General features: G+C 40.8%; 1 protein-coding gene across 1 annotated transcript in view; it reads left to right on the top strand.

Moving 5' to 3' along the window:
• AFG2A (AAA ATPase AFG2A) overlaps positions 1-16957 on the top strand; it is a 206079-nt gene that overhangs the window by 29470 nt on the left and 159652 nt on the right. The window contains 1 exon segment of the mRNA XM_075090205.1: positions 6822-7031. Coding sequence (XP_074946306.1) covers positions 6822-7031 — 210 coding nt within the window.

A 16957-nucleotide genomic window follows, 5' to 3' on the forward strand; every position in this document is an offset into this window, starting at 1 on the left:
CAGAATCTGAAGTACTGGATGCAACAGATTTTGTTGTCTACCCACACCACCTACCAAAGGAGGTGCTGGAATTCAGTTTAACCATTATTTTGGGCTGCAGAGCGACCAGCGTATCAAAACAAAGGTACCTGTGCATGCTGAGAAGCGGTCTGAATATCTGGAAATACTGACGCAGCTGTCCGTGAAAGTCACAGTGTAAATCCAGCATTGTATTACCGCCACCCGCTCAAGGCTAATTCCTCCAGTACCATTTGTGTTTGAGGTGGGGAGGTGCCCTAAGTCAGCCCAGGTCCAGGGTTAGTTGAAGGAACGGGGCTGTGCTGCGGCTATGTGGCGGGGATGGCAGTGCAGGGGAAGCAAGCAACAGGAATCCAGACTGCAGCCCTCTGCTTAGGGGTGCTTGCTGGGGGCTTGGGATGTGGTGCAGGAACGCTTGCAAACATCTGAAACTCATTCACGTACTTTTCACCACTGTATGGTTTATACACATGCACAAGTAAAAAGAAATTTTAAAAATCTATTTATTGTTACCATTAAACTTAGGTTAGTGTAATTTGCTCTTTATTAGCAAATAAGTATGTCTTATTCTCACCTGATTGTTAGTGTCTGAGAGTGCCAGTCACTTAGCATTTAATGTGCTGTTATCCAGAGAATTTACATGGTTGATTTGTTGTTTGGAACACAGATTGTAGCAGAAAACGTAATGCAGCTTCTAATTTCTTGGATACCTTTTCTTTAAGAAGAGTATGCGACATTTTATCTTGCATGCTTCTAGCAATGGTTTTTAGGTATGTCTTAATTTTACAAACTAATTTTTGCTTCTCTGATTGAAGTGGTGTATTTAACTGCTCTGGTTGGAGCTTTGTGCTTGATTGTGTTAATACTGGTGATCAGTTGGATGCTGAAGTACTTGGTTTCAGTAGAAACCAGGTATCTAAGAAGCCAAATGAATGCACCTGCAGAGCTGTTAATAAATTGCATCATCTTGTGTTGACGATGTTGTGTCCTAGAGTGCCTTGCTGTTTAATATTGTTATGCACGAATGTCTAATCCTGTAACACTTGGGGGGAAACATTAAAATTACCTGCTTGCCACAGAAGCGATGCTAATAGTCCTAACGTCTATAATAAGTTCTTCCTCTTTACTGATTTATCCCTCTTTTCAAGACAGTGCTTTCAGTCCATGGGCTTGGGCCGCTTACCCATTCAACGCTTTCTGTAGTTGGCTCTTGGCGGTGGTGTACTGTGATATGTTACGTATGTGCTCTGCAGTAATTTATACCAACAGACACGGCCTTCCTTACATCTTTTGTTGCATTCTTATAAAAATGTAAAAATTATAGCTGGGTGTGAGGGAAAGGAAAAAGAAAGCAGGAACCAGATCCATCTTGCTCCAAGAAACTGAAAAATGTTGTGTTTTGGTTTTGTTTTTCCTGGCTAATGTGTATCTTTGTACGTAATATTTTGTGAAGTCATCCTGTATTGATTAATCTCCAGATACTTTCTGTCTGCAGGACTGTCTTCCCCCGTTCTCCTTGCCCCAGAAGCTATCGAGCTAGACAGTTAATTGTGTGGGTAAAATTTTTCAAGAATCAGGGGTTACATTCCTTCATGTTTTGAAGTAACGCTGTTTGTAATCTAAAAAACCCTTGCTAAAAATAACTTCAAACACTAAATAAATGATCAGCTATGAGATTTTTTTTTTTTTCCAAAGAGATGACAGAAGTTTGAGCGACATGAATAATATCTGCATTTTTGCTGTTTATTGCAGATATGTTATTGGCTTCGTAGCCTCCTTGGCGTGGATGGGACTTTCGGGCTATGCAGTTAGTTACAAGTAAAATCAACAATGTATGTGCTGAATTAAACTGAGGCTTTTGTGACTTTTAACTTTCAATTTTTCAGATGGTGGGCTGGGGTTTTTGTATTTTAGTGCTTTGCAGTAGCCACGTGTCAACTGAATGAGAAGAGTTCAAAGCAACTCCTAAATAAACACACAAGTAAATTAATTTTGTTGAGGTGCTTCTTCCCTCTTAGCCACGACACCTTTGCCACTTATGGGCTGTTGGTTTTTTTTTGAAGCAGGTATCACTTCTGATACAGAACGAAAATAATTACTTGTTTTATCATGAACTCCAAATTGTTTCATCAGCACAGAACTTGTTCTCTGAAATCTGCGGAACTTTGAGTGGGCTATAAAGAAAATTTAGTTTTTGAAACCTGTCTTTGCTTTTTAGGTCCTAGAATTGAGTACTAGCTGCTTGGCTGTTTAGAAGGCTACAGGGCTAAATTGCCCTGCTGCAGTCTTCTAACAAGGTTTTTCTAGGTTTTAAATATGTATCCCTGGCTAAAGAACAGTGGCTAAAGAACAAGGAGATCTATTGGAAGTGACTTGTTTGGGTGGCCTCGAGCAAGTCACTTTACTTATTGGTGTCTGAGGGTATTTGATAACCTTTATGGAATCCTTTGCAGTCCGCTTCTGAAAAGCGCTCTATGACAAGCTACTTACTAGGGGTTTTGTCATTGAGCCCTTAAGCTCTTTTTTTTTATTCCAAGCATATTCAAACTTACTAGTGGGGAAAGCAGGCAAAATGAAGTGAGTTTGGGGCGGCTGGCAGAAAGCGAGGTGGTGTGCAGGAGGAGCTGTGGAGGTGCCACCACACGTGGGGTTTTTTTTGCGTTCCTCCTTTCTGCATTCTTCGGTGCTCCTGCTTGCGTCTGCATTGCCGCGTGCATCGGCTGTGACCAAGGCAAATGCAAAATACTTGCCTACCTGGCTCCATGTAGCATCTTGTTTTGTGTTTTGAAGAACCTTTCTTGAACTTTGCTATGTGTTACAAGCTTTTTAGAAGGCTGCTTTTTCTGCTGCAGGGATTTAGGAGAGAGGGGATGCACATTATAAATCAGGAAGTTAATACTTCAGTTCTTTGGAGAGTTGTGCTGTAGTTGCCATTTCTCCGTCTCCTATGGGTCTTTCTGAAATGTTTGCAGAGCACTATGGGTTTTGCTTGCCTGTTTCACTCCCTTTACTGTAATTCAACACTCAAATTTGTGTCTTTGCAGCCAAAAGGTTCTGGATGAGACATCCTTTGCATGTCTGCTTTATTTCTTTACTGCTGCTGCTTAACAACGTCTGGGGAGTTGCTGCTCTGCATCGTATTGTGAGCTCTGTTGACCTGGGGAGAGCTAAAGATTATGGCAGTAATGAAATCTTGGTGTCTTACACACTGTAGCAGAGCACTGTCTTTGTATGCGTAAGCTCAGCCCCAAGGCTACTCTTTAAAACCATTCCACAGTGACAGAATATCACACTTCATTGCTTATGTTGCAAGGCTTTTCCTTTGAGTTCGTGTGCAGGTAAAAGAAGCGTAGCTAGCTGTCCGAATGCATGCACAAGAATTAGAATTTGTGTTAATTTTGGTCAGGAAGTTACTGAGGATTTGTGTGTAAAAACAATCCACCTAGTTCTTCTGAGCTTATATGAATCTAAAAGAATTCTTACTTTCATGTGTTGTTATTGGTGGACTGTTCCCCCCCCCCGCCCCCCCCCCCAGTTATCTCTCTCCTTTTGAAATAAGGAAAAAAAAGAACACGTTTTGGATTTGACCAGAATGTGAAGGCAGCATTTTATTAACTACTTTTGCTTTTAATACCATTGCTACTTGAATTCTGCACCTTTTATTACAGAAATTCTAAATGAGTTAACTGAAAAATTTTTGAGTGGTTATTGTCTTTTTTAACTCCTAATGGCCAAGCTCACGTTTAGTTGCCCTATTTGTATGTCCTGACCCATTTGTCTCCCTTTCTTCCCCCTCCGCATTTTAAATGTAAGCAAAATCAGAGTAAGTCTCCAGATTACTGAAAACAACCTTCACATAAGGTGGCCCTGCTTCACCTTTTCTGTACAATTCTGTCACTTGTGTTGATGGTAAATGACATGTAAAGGGTCTTACAAATCATTGAGTAATTCCTGAGGAGGCTTCTGCAATAGTCTGAATATTTGCAAGAGGGTAAAAATAACGTTTAGGTGGTTTCTGCCTGGCTGTTTGTATGTGTGCGAAGTACCACTAATGGATTTTGCTTTCTGTTGCTGAAAGTTGTAGGGAATCCCTGATGGCTTAATTTATTTTAAGAAGTTCTTCATGTTTGTCAGAATCTTTGTGTGGCTAGAAAGACAGGATGTTAGGAATGACTAGTCCATGCTTTACCAGATATGAGGAAGAAGTATCAATCCTTACCTAAGGAAAAGTTCTTTAAAAGTGGCAAGATTTAGTTCTGTGCAGTTTACAGAGCTGCTAGGTAGGATTAAGGGTTGTAGGGATAGGTAGTATGTATTTTTTTTAAGTGAAATTTAAACTACTGACACTGTTTCAGATCTGACTCACAAACACCAACTTTTAGAATACAGGAATCACAGAATCACAGGCTGGAGGGGACCTCAGGGATCATCTAGTCCAACCTTTCTAGGAAGAGCAGAGTCTAAAATGGGGATTAACTGTCCTGAGTTTAATTATGTTACTCAACCATGAAATTTGAGTGAAAAGGGGTGGTTTGCATGGGTGGCAAGATGCAAGTGAAGTATCTGACACCCATCTTCACTTTTTATAAACTTGTACGCTTGCTGCTTTGTAGTTAAAAACCTGCGGGTGGATTTCTGTCCCTTATTGTGAGAACTTAGGCAGGACGGGAGGATTCTTCTTACCTTTAAGCACTTAACTGAGGTGCCTAAATTGGACATCTTCTCACCATTTGTTTCCTCTAAAGGAAAGTGAGAGCAACTGGGTGTGAGACCACTTGTCTGACTCCTGAAAGAGAGTTTGTACTATAGCTGAATTGCTCTGCGAAGTCTCTCTCTTTTGGCTGGGTTGGTAGCCCAGGATACCCAGCTCAAAGTTGGTAGGAGTTCATGCTCGTTTGCTTCTTCCTTTCCAGAATGTTGTGGAGTTTCTCCCTTTGCTGTTTTTTGTTGAGTCCATACAAACACTTTCAACACTAGACACTTGTACAAAGCCTGTTCTCGCCTGTTCGCTGCCATTCATTTAATATGATTTGTGCAGTTAGTCTCGCTTGTAGCGTGAAGCAGCAGTTTAGAAAGGAATACCGGCAGGTTGCAAAAGTTGCCTTACAAGTTACCGGGAGGGCATGCTGCTTTGGTAGTACCCCTGATAAAATCCTCTTCTCCCCCTGCTACTGGGATACTCTGCTGTGGCTGATTCAGCCTTTGCTTCACTGTGACCTTTAGTGAATTTGTTTCTCCTCTGTTTTTCTTTTTTGTCATGAGGGAATCCTGCCTTTAGCAGATCCCTCTGCCTTCAGATTCTTCATAGTGGTGATCAAGCTCTACATAGTTCATACTCACCCAGACTTGTAAAGTAATTATATGAGAACTGGAAGCTGCTGGTCACTAAGTAAAAGAAAGTGTGGTGGGTTTTTTTTTAATTATTTTTATTATTTTAGAGTTCCTGTATCATATTTCTGGTGTGAGAGAGATGATGTTCTGCAGGCAGCAGATTGGCAGCTCTTCACCTTCCAGTTAGCCTTTAAACTCAGAATATTTCTGAGGGTTTGACCCAGGCATACTAATCTTTAGTGTTTGCTCTTCAATGTCCTTGTAATTTTCTCCTGTGTCAAAGACTGGCAATCAAGGAAAAGTTTGTTTTGTTTTGTAGTTTGTTTGGACTTACACAAAAGTGCTTGCACCACATCCAAATGCTCTTTTTCTTCAGTAATAAACTGAATTGCCTCTTTCAGGGACTCGCTGCTTTTGGTTTCCACTTTGTGTACTGGTATCGGGCAAATAGGAATAGAGACAGGCCAGGAATGACACCGGTTTTCAAGTCAGGAGAAAGGCGATATGTTGCCTCTTAGTAATACCCCGCTTCCCTTTCAAGTGTAGCTGACTTTCCAGAGCTGAAGGGTGATTTCAGTCTAGTAAATTTTTGGAAGAGTGTTTTAAGGCAGAAGATCATTTGATACAGGTGTGTCTTGACATGTTTAGTATTTGAAGTGGATGGGAATGGATGGTGACAGGATGAAGAACAGGCCGGGTGATGTGGGGAAAAGTCTCAGGCTTGTTGACAGCGAAGTGGGGAGAGGTGTAGCAGGTTTTAGATCCGTCTGCTGTTTTGCGTAGGGCATATTAGTTCTGTCCTGATGTATGCCTGACAAGCTCATCTTGTGCCTTCAGCGGAGCAAATTTAACTGCAGTTGGGTTCGAGTGTCGCTTTTTTGTGTGTGGCTTTCATTTTCTGTAGATACTTGTCTGTTTGGAGGATTGTTTCTTGTCAAGCTTCTGGTTAAATCTCCAGTGCCCAAGTCCTGTTGGCAAGTGGAGGAGCCCCCAAAACTTCTAACACAGTCCTGCTCATCTTAGTGGGATTATGCAGCTGGGATCAGGGCCTTACTCTGCAGCTATAAATAAACCAGCTTGAGCTCATACAGCCCTTTCCTTCAGGGAAGACATAAAAGTAATTTACAAATTCTGCATCAGCATCACATTAAAAAACAAGCGAACTGAGTTGTGACTGTGCTAGCGATCTCGCAAAGCGTTGCTGCCTGTATGATCGTGCTGTTTTGTTATTGACCTTTGAAGTAGATGCAAAACATTTTACCTACATTCACCAGCATAATGAGTCTAATCTGATTTACTTTGTGTGACTTTATTAATAATTGCTTTCTGTTTAAAAAAAGATTTTTTGAAGAAGTGACTCATTAAAAACAACTTCATAAAATAACCAGTATGTGTTCTGCAGAGCATTTTTGTTTTATTTTTTAATAGTTTTGCACCATTGTCTGAATTCAGCAAAATGGTCTGCTTTGCAGGTATCTTGGTCAGACATCGGAGGACTAGAAGACATCAAGCTGAAATTGAAGCAGGCAGTTGAATGGCCTCTCAAACATCCCGACTCCTTCATCCGAATGGGGATTCAGCCTCCAAAAGGTGTGCTGCTTTACGGACCTCCTGGGTGCTCAAAAACAATGATAGCAAAAGCTTTGGCTCATGAAAGCGGTCTCAACTTCTTGGCAGTGAAGGTAGGCCATTTAGTGTTACGTTTTCTTAACTCGTGCATGACAACTGATAGTTCACCAGTTTGCAGTGCTCCAGTGGCTCTTAGTGTTTCTGGTTGTTATATATGCTACAGCAAACACCTTGTAAATATCAAGTAAGGTTTGTGTTTTCTTATGAAAAGGACTAGTGCTTTCTTCTATGCTTTTAAAAAATATATTATCTATTTTATCACAGCACAGAAGAAATTATATGTGGGATGGGTAGGTAAGCTGTGTAGTGACATCTTAATTATTGGCATCATTTAAGAGCTTTTTAAAAATGGAGACAATGAAATTCCTAAAGCAGTATAAATGAAATACAACGCTGGATAGTGGGTAGTTCTTCTTACTGTAATAATTACTTGCTTGCATGAAAATATTGTTGTTTCATCACTTACATTTCATTCCTCAGGAAAGTCGCTGTCTTGCTGTTCACATTTCGTTACAGGTTTTTCTTGCCTTATTTGCCTTTTTTCGGGGCAAATAGTGCTACTTCATCAGTTTTTAGAAAGTTTGCAAAATCAGTTATATCTGGAGTACTCTTGGATATGTGGGATATTCTCTCAGCATTAAGAAACACTTAAGTGTAGAAAAATTTTGGATTTCATTGCCTATGAATCAGTGTAGTTGATTACCGTGGGTTGTATGGAAAACGCATGAATGGAAGTTATTTAATAATAATACTGAGCTTCAATGCATAGGAAGAAAAAAAAGATAGCAGAGTGATTCCACATGGGGTAGTCTTGCAGCTGTGTCAGAATGTTAATGAAGTGCAAGAAAAAACATTTGTTTAAGTATTTTAAAAGTATCTCCTCCTCAGCAGTAAGATCACGTATCCTTGTACGTTGTCCATCTCTTTACTCACAAAGCCTTCTGTGTTGTTAGTTTCTACACAGCTTCCTCCTGCATATCCTTTCAGACACACTGTAACTGTAGCTCTGGATCCTGCCCTCTCTGGGAGCAAAGGCAGTCGTGCTGACCCTGGAGCCAGCTGCCCTTCGTTGCCTGTGCTTCCCGGTATTGCAGACAGGCCTCTGGGTCACGGTCACATCAACAAGAGCAGCCTTGGAAACCTCAGCCTTTAAGAAACACTACCTTTACTGCCTCTTCCCTAAAGACAAAGTAGTTCTTTGTACTCCAGAGTTACTGGTAAACAAGGTAACCTTTTCCTTCTGTGCTGCTTAAAAGGAAACATTCCTCTTTGTCTCGCCCAAAGCACTGGTGCCTGAAAGGGTGGGGAAAGAAGGGAGTAGCCTGAAAAAAAACCCAACCAGTTAAAAAATGAACGTTGTCGCTATCCTGTATTTATCAGTCATAGCTACATCAGACGTTTTTACTGATGCAGCTAATGGCCCAGAAGTAAAAGGTGGCTCATGCTGAATAGGAGATATCTGAAGGTGCACTGGCATGAAATGCTTTTGTACAGTAACGCAGCGTTTCTAAATGTTGGAGCTCTGGTGGTGCAAACCCCCCCGTCACTGACAAGCTGCAGCAGAAGTGGCTGGCTTGGGGAAACTGCCTTTTCATTCCCTGTCTGTTTAAATCCCTTGGCCTGGAACTGGTCAAATAGTCAATGTACAGATGTTTCGAGAAGCACATCTCTGGAGTATGTCCAGCCTTGGATATGTTGACTCTGGGAAGGGAACATAGCCCACTTTCGCTAACTTCACATTTGCTTCCTGGAGACAAAAGGCAACATCCATCATGTGCTAAATGTGTAAAACATCATTGTCTGTAGCACTTCTTAAAGCACAACAGGCATGAATTAATTTCCACTGCATGTGTTCCTGCAATAAATCCGAAGTAGTAGATGAATATGTGGGTTTTTGGTTTTGTGGGTTTTTTTGAGACAGGAGATTTTTCTTTTCTTGCTTATAGTCCTATTAATTTTCCCGTTCTGTCTGTTATGTCTCAAATATCTGTCCCTGGAACTGATATCAGGCTTTTTGAAATGGAAGCATGTTTCTTGATAATTTACTTCTCAGACTTGTATTTTCCTTCCAGTCTCTCCTGCCCCAAATAAGTAATTTTGATGAAAAGTGTCTGCTGTACAGCCTGTAGGATCCATGGATTCTTCCAGGATAGTTCAGGTGGCTTGGATTCTTGGGCCCTTCCTGAGAACAGACTGCAGACAGGAGGCACAGCTCTAGCTGTTGGGAGCCTGCTGCTGGACGCAGTCTCTCCCTGTGTCTGAAACCTGACAGGAAATAGAGTACGTTACATGCAGTGCTTACTTGGTCCAGTGATTTTTTGGAAGATGGACCTAGTCTCTCTACACGCTACACTTAAGGTACACGGGTACAGTAAGTCCAACTCTCTCAAGAAGTGCTGAATGTGCTCTACTTGTCTAAGCTGATTGTCCTGCTTGGGCACAACAGGTATCGCCCCTGCCCCAGCCTGGCTCCAGGGAGGCTTTGCGCTATTTTCCACATGTGTCTGTGCAGTGTTTGTGCGGTTTGGACAGCAGACTCTGTTAGATGAGGTACTTCAGCTGGGTTATATGTAATCGGTTAAAACGTGACATTTCCGCGTGTCTAGGGCATGGCTAGTTGTCATAACGCTGTATGAGGCACAGTCAAAACGGCGCAGCCTCCAGCCCGTGTCTGACTCGCCTCTAGTAAGGTTTGGAAGATGGGCAAAGTCTAGATGTAATTTCTGGGCAGAGGAGCTGAAGAAAATAATGTGATAACAGATGTTTGACGTTGCATCCTGTTCTCCCCCGAAACCTATTGTGAAATTTGAATGGTTAGTGTTACAATGAATGTAGCCCTTTTGTAAACATGCTCTTTGATATTTGGCCAAAACTTTTTATAGCTATATTTTCATCAAGATTGGTGACCTTTTGCTTTTCCAGAGAAAAGCATTTGGTTGGTTGGTTTGTGTTACAAAGCAATCTTGCATGTAATTCCTAAGGGGAATTGTTTATTTTTATTCCTTCACTTGACTTATATTGTATTACAAGCAAAGAATCTGCTAAATTTACTGGGGAGGAGGTTGTCAACTACTTTCCAGGGGATGTCTGTTCCCGCTCCTTCCTGCCACCCCTTTTTTCTAAATGTCTTGCAGCATTGAGGCTTTTCAGGGGTTTAGTGGTAACCTTGACTCTTTCCTCCTCCCAAACCTGTTACAAAAAGGCAACTGTATTGTTCTCGGCTTCTTAGAGAGTTTTCATTGTTTTGCGGTCATGGATACAAGCAAGTGTAAGACTGTGTGAAGGAGTGAATTAGGATAATTTTCTCATTCTTCAGGTTTGACCATCAGTCTTGACTTACCAATAGTTCTTGATTTGGTTGAATTTTTATTTCAGGCAGCCTTCTATGGACTTTTATGCTTCTTCACACTCCTTTTGTGCTCACTCCAAAGACTGTGATTTTCTTCTGAAATATATTTTATGCATTTCTTTGACTAATAGAAAAGAAAATTGTATACAGATATTGGACCTATCAATATTAATACAATGGGAGGTATACTTCACAGCTTCTGCCAGGCTGACAACACCTCTGTTACATGCAACTGCCTCTGTGACATTTTTGCTTTAGTTGTCATCTCGCTTTCTGAAACTGAACATGAAGAAAATGAAACCCTTTGTCACTGTGTTATTTCTGTGTGCTTTCTTCCCCTCTCTTAACTGTTTGTGGTGGATATTGCTGTACTGTTTTGACAGCTCCTGCACTTAGCGTTATCTTTGACTGGCTGCTTTTTTGAGATATATGTTGATTAGGCCACTAAGACTTTATGGTGATATTATAAGAATATTTTTGGAGGAAACTTCCATATCTTCCTGTATGGCATAGATAATTTTATACGCATTTGTATTGCATCTTAGTTTATTTAGATTGGTTATGACTGCCCTCTTGGTTTTTGTTTTTGTTTTTTTAATTTAGGAGATCCTGTATCACTGTGTTGTGCTTATAATCTTATGAGTATTACTTTTCTTCACGGATTTTCTGCTCTTTTTCTGGGAAGCAACTTCCAGAGATGCTCTGTGTAATTCTTTTTTTCTCTTCTTGTGGTATGTAGGTAATTAGTTAACTACCAAAGAAGAAAACCACTGTGCTTTTTCTGTTTTTAACCTATTCCAAAATGAACATTGAAGTTCACTCTTATGTTGTCAGGCTGGAAGGCACCGTCACAGATAAACCCCATCACCCAGTTAAACGTGTTCCTTAGCTGATGGTATCAGAAGGGCCACAGGGATCGGAAAATCCTTTTGCCCTTTGAGGTGCCTGTAAGCCCAGGATGCTGCATGTGAGAGGGGATGTATGTTGTTCGTGGTATCCTGCACCGCATTGCCTTCTACTTACTCAGCCTGCTAAAACCAGAGGGAGACTTCCTGCTAGTTTCAGGAGGCTTTTGCTCAGGATTATATCACCAGGGGACTTCGAGTTCTGTTTTCTGTCCAACAAGCAGATTGCGTGAGTTTACAAAATAAACAACAAGGAAAATTAAGTAACTTCTATATGCTTGTAATATTTTTGGAAGCATCATTTTCCTTCTTGCTGCTTAGTGCTTTTAATATTGGTCTGTTTAAAATCACAACTAAGGCAAAAAGTCACTCAGTGATAGTGACAAAAACCACCTTAAATTTTCAGAAAATTTACATCTCCAAAAGTTAAACCCCTTGGAATTCAGTGAAGTGAGACACACTAATAGTTGTAAAAATGATGAAGCAATATTTTAAACAAATCAACCCCAAACCCACCCATGACTGTAAGCAGTGTTTGAGGATGGTAACACGGAGCAGACAAATGCTACAGAAGATGTGTACTGTACTGCTCTAAAATACTATTTGCACTGGTTAGGAGCTCCAACTTGGGCTGGGGGGAGAAGGTTAGAAAATATTCCTGACAAATTTTATTTGCTGTTACTTCAGAGCATGGGCTGAAGGAATCTTATCTTTTTTCAATTAGCAGTAATTACAATAATATACACTGTTCTCAGAGCTCTGACTTCACCTTGGCTTGATTTGATTTCCTGTATCGCCCTGCCGATGCTTTTCTACCTCTCCCCGTTCTCGACATGTGCAGAAGCTTAGTTTGTCATCTGGGTCAATTATGTCAAAATATTTTCCAACTGAAGCTTCCTCTGCTTTTCCCTTCAGCTCTTGGCTGTGGCAGCTCAACAGATTAATGAGGCTTGGAAAGGCTGTCAGCTTTGCTTTCTGAAGAACTGTCACTGAATTTTGGGGAGACAGTTTGCCTTTTCATGGGGATTTCAGTGAGCAGAAGTATGAAGTAAAGCTTGGTGCTTGTAACTAGCTGAACAAAACTTTTAAGACGAAAAATGAAGCAGCATTGTGTGTTTTATGAGAAACTCTGGCACGCATTTGATAAAATTTCCAAAAAGATCCATGGTAACACATTTACAGTAACTTGTTCGTTAATTAGCAGATAGTGAAACTGACTCTATTTGAAAAATTTGTTTAACGTTTTTTACAAGGGATAACAATTTGAGATACTTCAATGAACTCTTTTAAACCTGAAGCTATCTGCATGTTTTACTTGACTAAAAATAAGGCATCCATCCATTCTTAACCAGAAGCTTCTCAACAGTCAATGTGTAGGCAGAAAATGATTCAAGATAATCCTGCCTATTTCCTTGTCCCTTCTCAATTACTTTGCAGAATGACTTTTTATTAGCACTTGGTTTCTCTCTCGCCGAATTACCATGGGTTTGCCAGCAATCGGGTAAAAGTAGCAACCGCGGAGCCGGGTGTTGCTGGAGGGGTGAAGTGTCAGCAGCTGAATACATTTTGCAGCACAGATGGCTAATTTTGTGTTGTCCTGCTGTATGATCTTTGAGTCAACGTGGACGCTGCCCTGATGGTGCCAAGCCTGGACCTAGACAGAGTAGTGGATGGCCGCTGTTTAGCCTGTAGCTAAAAGTGGTAGTGAACAGGAATGGGTGCTGAAAATCCCTGATGAACGGGAATGACTTGCAAAGGGATTTCTCTGTGGACGGGCCAGGGCAGCGGGATGGGTTACTTTTAGATCTGCTTCAACTCTGTCAGGATAGAATTTCACCTCCGACTTCAAACTGTTGTGCCTGTGCTGGTGCAGCGCTTTGTAACCATGCAGAATCCCGGTAAATTTGCGTGGCAGCTATCCCCGAGTGCTGAAGAGGGCCCTCCCTGAAGGCAGCGGTGCATGCAGTGAATTTAATTCGATGTTTCCAGTCAGTTCGCTCCACACTACAAATACTGGCTTCTGTATTTGTGTAAAGAAGCCTCAAAAGATTGTTATTAAAGTTTGCTTGTCAAGGCAAAAGGCAAACAAGTGAATTCTGAGGCATGCCAATAAAGAAAAAGGGATATTATATTTGCATTTGCAGTTTGATTACGCTGCTTTTAGCAATTTCACCGCAAGGATTGAGGATGACAGTTTTTTGCCAACTTGCTCCCTTAGATTCTCTGGAGCCCACAAGCACCTGCTGAAATGGAAGTCTTTAAAACACCAGACAGGTGTCAACAAGTTTTTTAAGGTCTTCTGGAATGCAGGGCAGAGGGAGAGGAAGCGATTAAAATGGTGCACGGTGCTCAGCCTGGAGTTTACATCTGCTGAGAAGCTGGGAGTAATTCAGATTAAATCATTAAACCGCGTTGAAAGAGAAGTAGTAGGCTTTATTTTTAACAAGCAAATATAATGCGTTTTCTGAGTAAATATTTTTCTACGTAGCTTAACCAATTACCAAATCACACATGTACAACCTTTGCATTAGAAATAGCCTTACTGTTAAAATAAAGGAAGTCTCACTGTTTATCTTGTTAACTCTCTTTCCTGCAGCCGGACTGAGTCATATGTTGCTTTGGTTCGACTGTGGCAGGGATGGGATAGCATTTTGCCGTTGAGATTACAGTATCAAAAGACTAAGTAACTAATTTCTGAGTCTTTTCCAAATCGGTTTATGTTGGTCACCTCACCTGCACTGTCATGGGACTGGAAAGAATTAAAAAACAAAAACAAAAACACAAACAAACCAAAAAGGAAGCCAAAATGCTGGATTTAACTCCATGAAAGCTGTACTGGCAGGGGTGGGATCAAGCTCCGCTCCTCTGAGCTGGCTTTCTCCCCTCCTCCTGCCGTCTGATGAGAAATTAGCACATCAGAGTGAGGTGCACTGCATCTACAAGGGAGACGTAGGTCTGTCCAAATCAGTTAGTGTGAATGTCTAACTCGGATGTGGATGTCTGAGGGTGGGCAATGAGCATTGCCCTAGGTACACATTGTGAGCAGCTGAAAATTAATTGTGGCACCCGTCTTTTTTTCTTTTTGAGATTCACAGTAGAGAGCTCCATTTCTAGACACTTCATTTGAAATTAAATATTCATTATGACTGTAATGCCTGTTTGATCATGTCTACTTTGAACATGGCAAAGGAGGAATTGTGTGTTATCTATTGTAGAGTAATAATCTGTAGGATGTGATATAAATTAATTGGACTTTTAAAAAATACAAATCGTGCTCTATGATAGCTGTAGTTTAGTTTGTCTGTGTTAGAGCCCAGAACCTGCATGCAAGGTTATGGCAGTACTTTTGAAGACACTGGCCAGGGCTGTATGCTGGAGAAATATGGATCCGTGTCCATCTGGCTCAATGAGCATAAGTGCGTAACTTATCTGGTTGTCAAAATAGTAAAAAAATTATTTGTAGAGGGAAGTTACTGACTAAATTTCCTATCAGTTGAAAGTCACGATGCCAGTATTTTCAGGTGGAAAAAATCTGCAAGTGGTTTTCAGTGCTACTTAGAAAAATTACTGATACTCTTTAACTTCAGGGATACCAGATGTTGTCCTTGCAGTTTAAAAACACTTTGAGAACTTCTGTCGTAACCATGTGTACACAAGCTTATCTCAGGTTGCAGCCTGTATACAGGGGTTTGCTCTTTTGTGCAGTTAATCTTCCAAGAGCTTATTCTGATCATATTTTAAATTTACAAATTTTCTTTTTTTTTTCTTGCCTTTTTTTATTTTAAATTAAAAATCAACACCCAACCTAGACCATAAACAAGTGGAAGGCTTCATGATACAAGGGGAAAGTATCCTGTAAATGGGGGTGGGGTAGTGTTTAAACAGAGCATACCTGGAAACTATCTCTACTTTGAGGCTGAAGAAACAAAAGTTAGCAGTGTACAGTGGGCCTGAAGTGGCAGGTTTTGTACTATTAGTCTGGATTGTAGCTCACAAATGGTATGCTTATATGCATGGCTAAGCTACAACCGCTTCTGCCAATTCCCTGCTCCAAATCTTTTGCTGGTTTTGGAGTCACTGTGCAAATGACCAGAAGGAACAGGTTTTATTTCTTCACCTCCCTTCGTATGGAAGATGGCTTGTTGCAGAAGAGAACAGAGCTATGCGTCGTTGAACGGGGCCGTTTGTTACTAGCACATCTTGGTCAGTATATCAACAGCTGTAACCAGCTTTTAAAAGAATCATGCTCACCTCTGGGCCAACAATGATGTTTCAACAAATGTTGTCTTGCTGACTAAGTTGGGGTCATGTAATTTGATTTTTAGATTAGAAACCCATTGAAAACGAATAATAAAAAAACCCAACCCCTCATGGTATTTCTTGAGTGGCCTCCAACTTCAAAGCAAGCTTCCCAGAAAGAGAAGGTGGGCTTTGAAAATTAGAAACCGTGTCAGCTGCCAGCAGGTGACTTTGTGGTGGCCTGTAGACTGCTTGTCATGCAGATCTATCTTTTGAAACTCAGCTAAAGGACAGCCCATTTGCTGGTAAGGCAGAGGTTGAGCTCAGGTGGGACCAGAGCTAACCCAGTTCAGTTTCTACATCCAGCTTCTTTGAACATTTCTAGTTTTTGTGTTGTGGTTTTAAGTGTTTACATGAGATGAAATGTATACCGATTCCTCTTCTTCTGTGTGTGCTTTCTCTTACTTTGCAGTGTTTTCCTTTATTGCTATGTTTAATAAGAGTTCCAAGCTGCTTGCAATAGAAACCGTGGTTCTGAGCGGCAGGTTTGGTATCGCTCACGAGTGGTAAACTAGGAGACCTTCAGATGAATTTTCATTAAAATTCTCCACGAAGAGGCACAGGTCATTAATACATAGTAGTCTTTCACCTGGAGTTGCTGCTTTAATGAAGAGCAAAATGGAGAAAAACTTCATGTTAAAGCTTACAGTAAAACCAGGCATTCAAAATAATTCTCTTTGGAAACATTTTAAACAGTATTTATTGCTTTGATGTTGCCTTGATCATATTTTAATGCTTAATTAAAAATAAAACTCCTAGCATCTGAAATTATATTGTACCTTAAAGCTCAAAGAGAGTAGTTTTGGTTTTAAGTATTTTTTTTTTCTCAGACAAAAGAAAAGAAAACATCAAGCTATTTGATGTTGTGTCATACTAGAGGAGTACACTATTGGCACTGATGTATATGATGTTGGTTTCCATGAGAATATTGATGTGAATGAAGACTACTTATGAGAATAAGGGCATGAAGGAGAAGGTCCACAGGCTCCAAGAAGAAGTTAGTAAAAGAAATCTATAATTGTGTGCAGAATCTGCAGAGTTTTCTCAGTGTAGCAGCTCAGTTGAACAGAAAGCCAGACAGAAAGAGAAGATTGTGCTTTCGTTCCATAAGGATTTGTTAGGCCCATGCTATCGGATTCCTCATCTGTACTGGATGTGATGAATGGCAAGGGCCTGGAGCAGCTGGATGCTGTCTCTTTGAGCTGCCAGGCTGTTCTGCGCAAACTGCTGCATGTTCCTCGTGTCAGTGTCCACAGTGAATAGTAGGAAAAGGCTTTGTGTTTCTCATTTACTTTGCTTTTTCCTTCTCTCTTTCTTTCCTCTGTTCTTCATCACGTTGATGAATAATTCTGTTTCCACGCAAGTATCCAACAGACTCAAGTTTTGAAGTTGTTGAAAGCCTGCCCATGACACTGAAGCGAAGCTA

The sequence above is a fragment of the Phalacrocorax aristotelis genome, chromosome 4, assembly GCF_949628215.1.
Source record: "Phalacrocorax aristotelis chromosome 4, bGulAri2.1, whole genome shotgun sequence".
NCBI classification, from domain to species: Eukaryota; Metazoa; Chordata; class Aves; order Suliformes; family Phalacrocoracidae; genus Phalacrocorax; species Phalacrocorax aristotelis.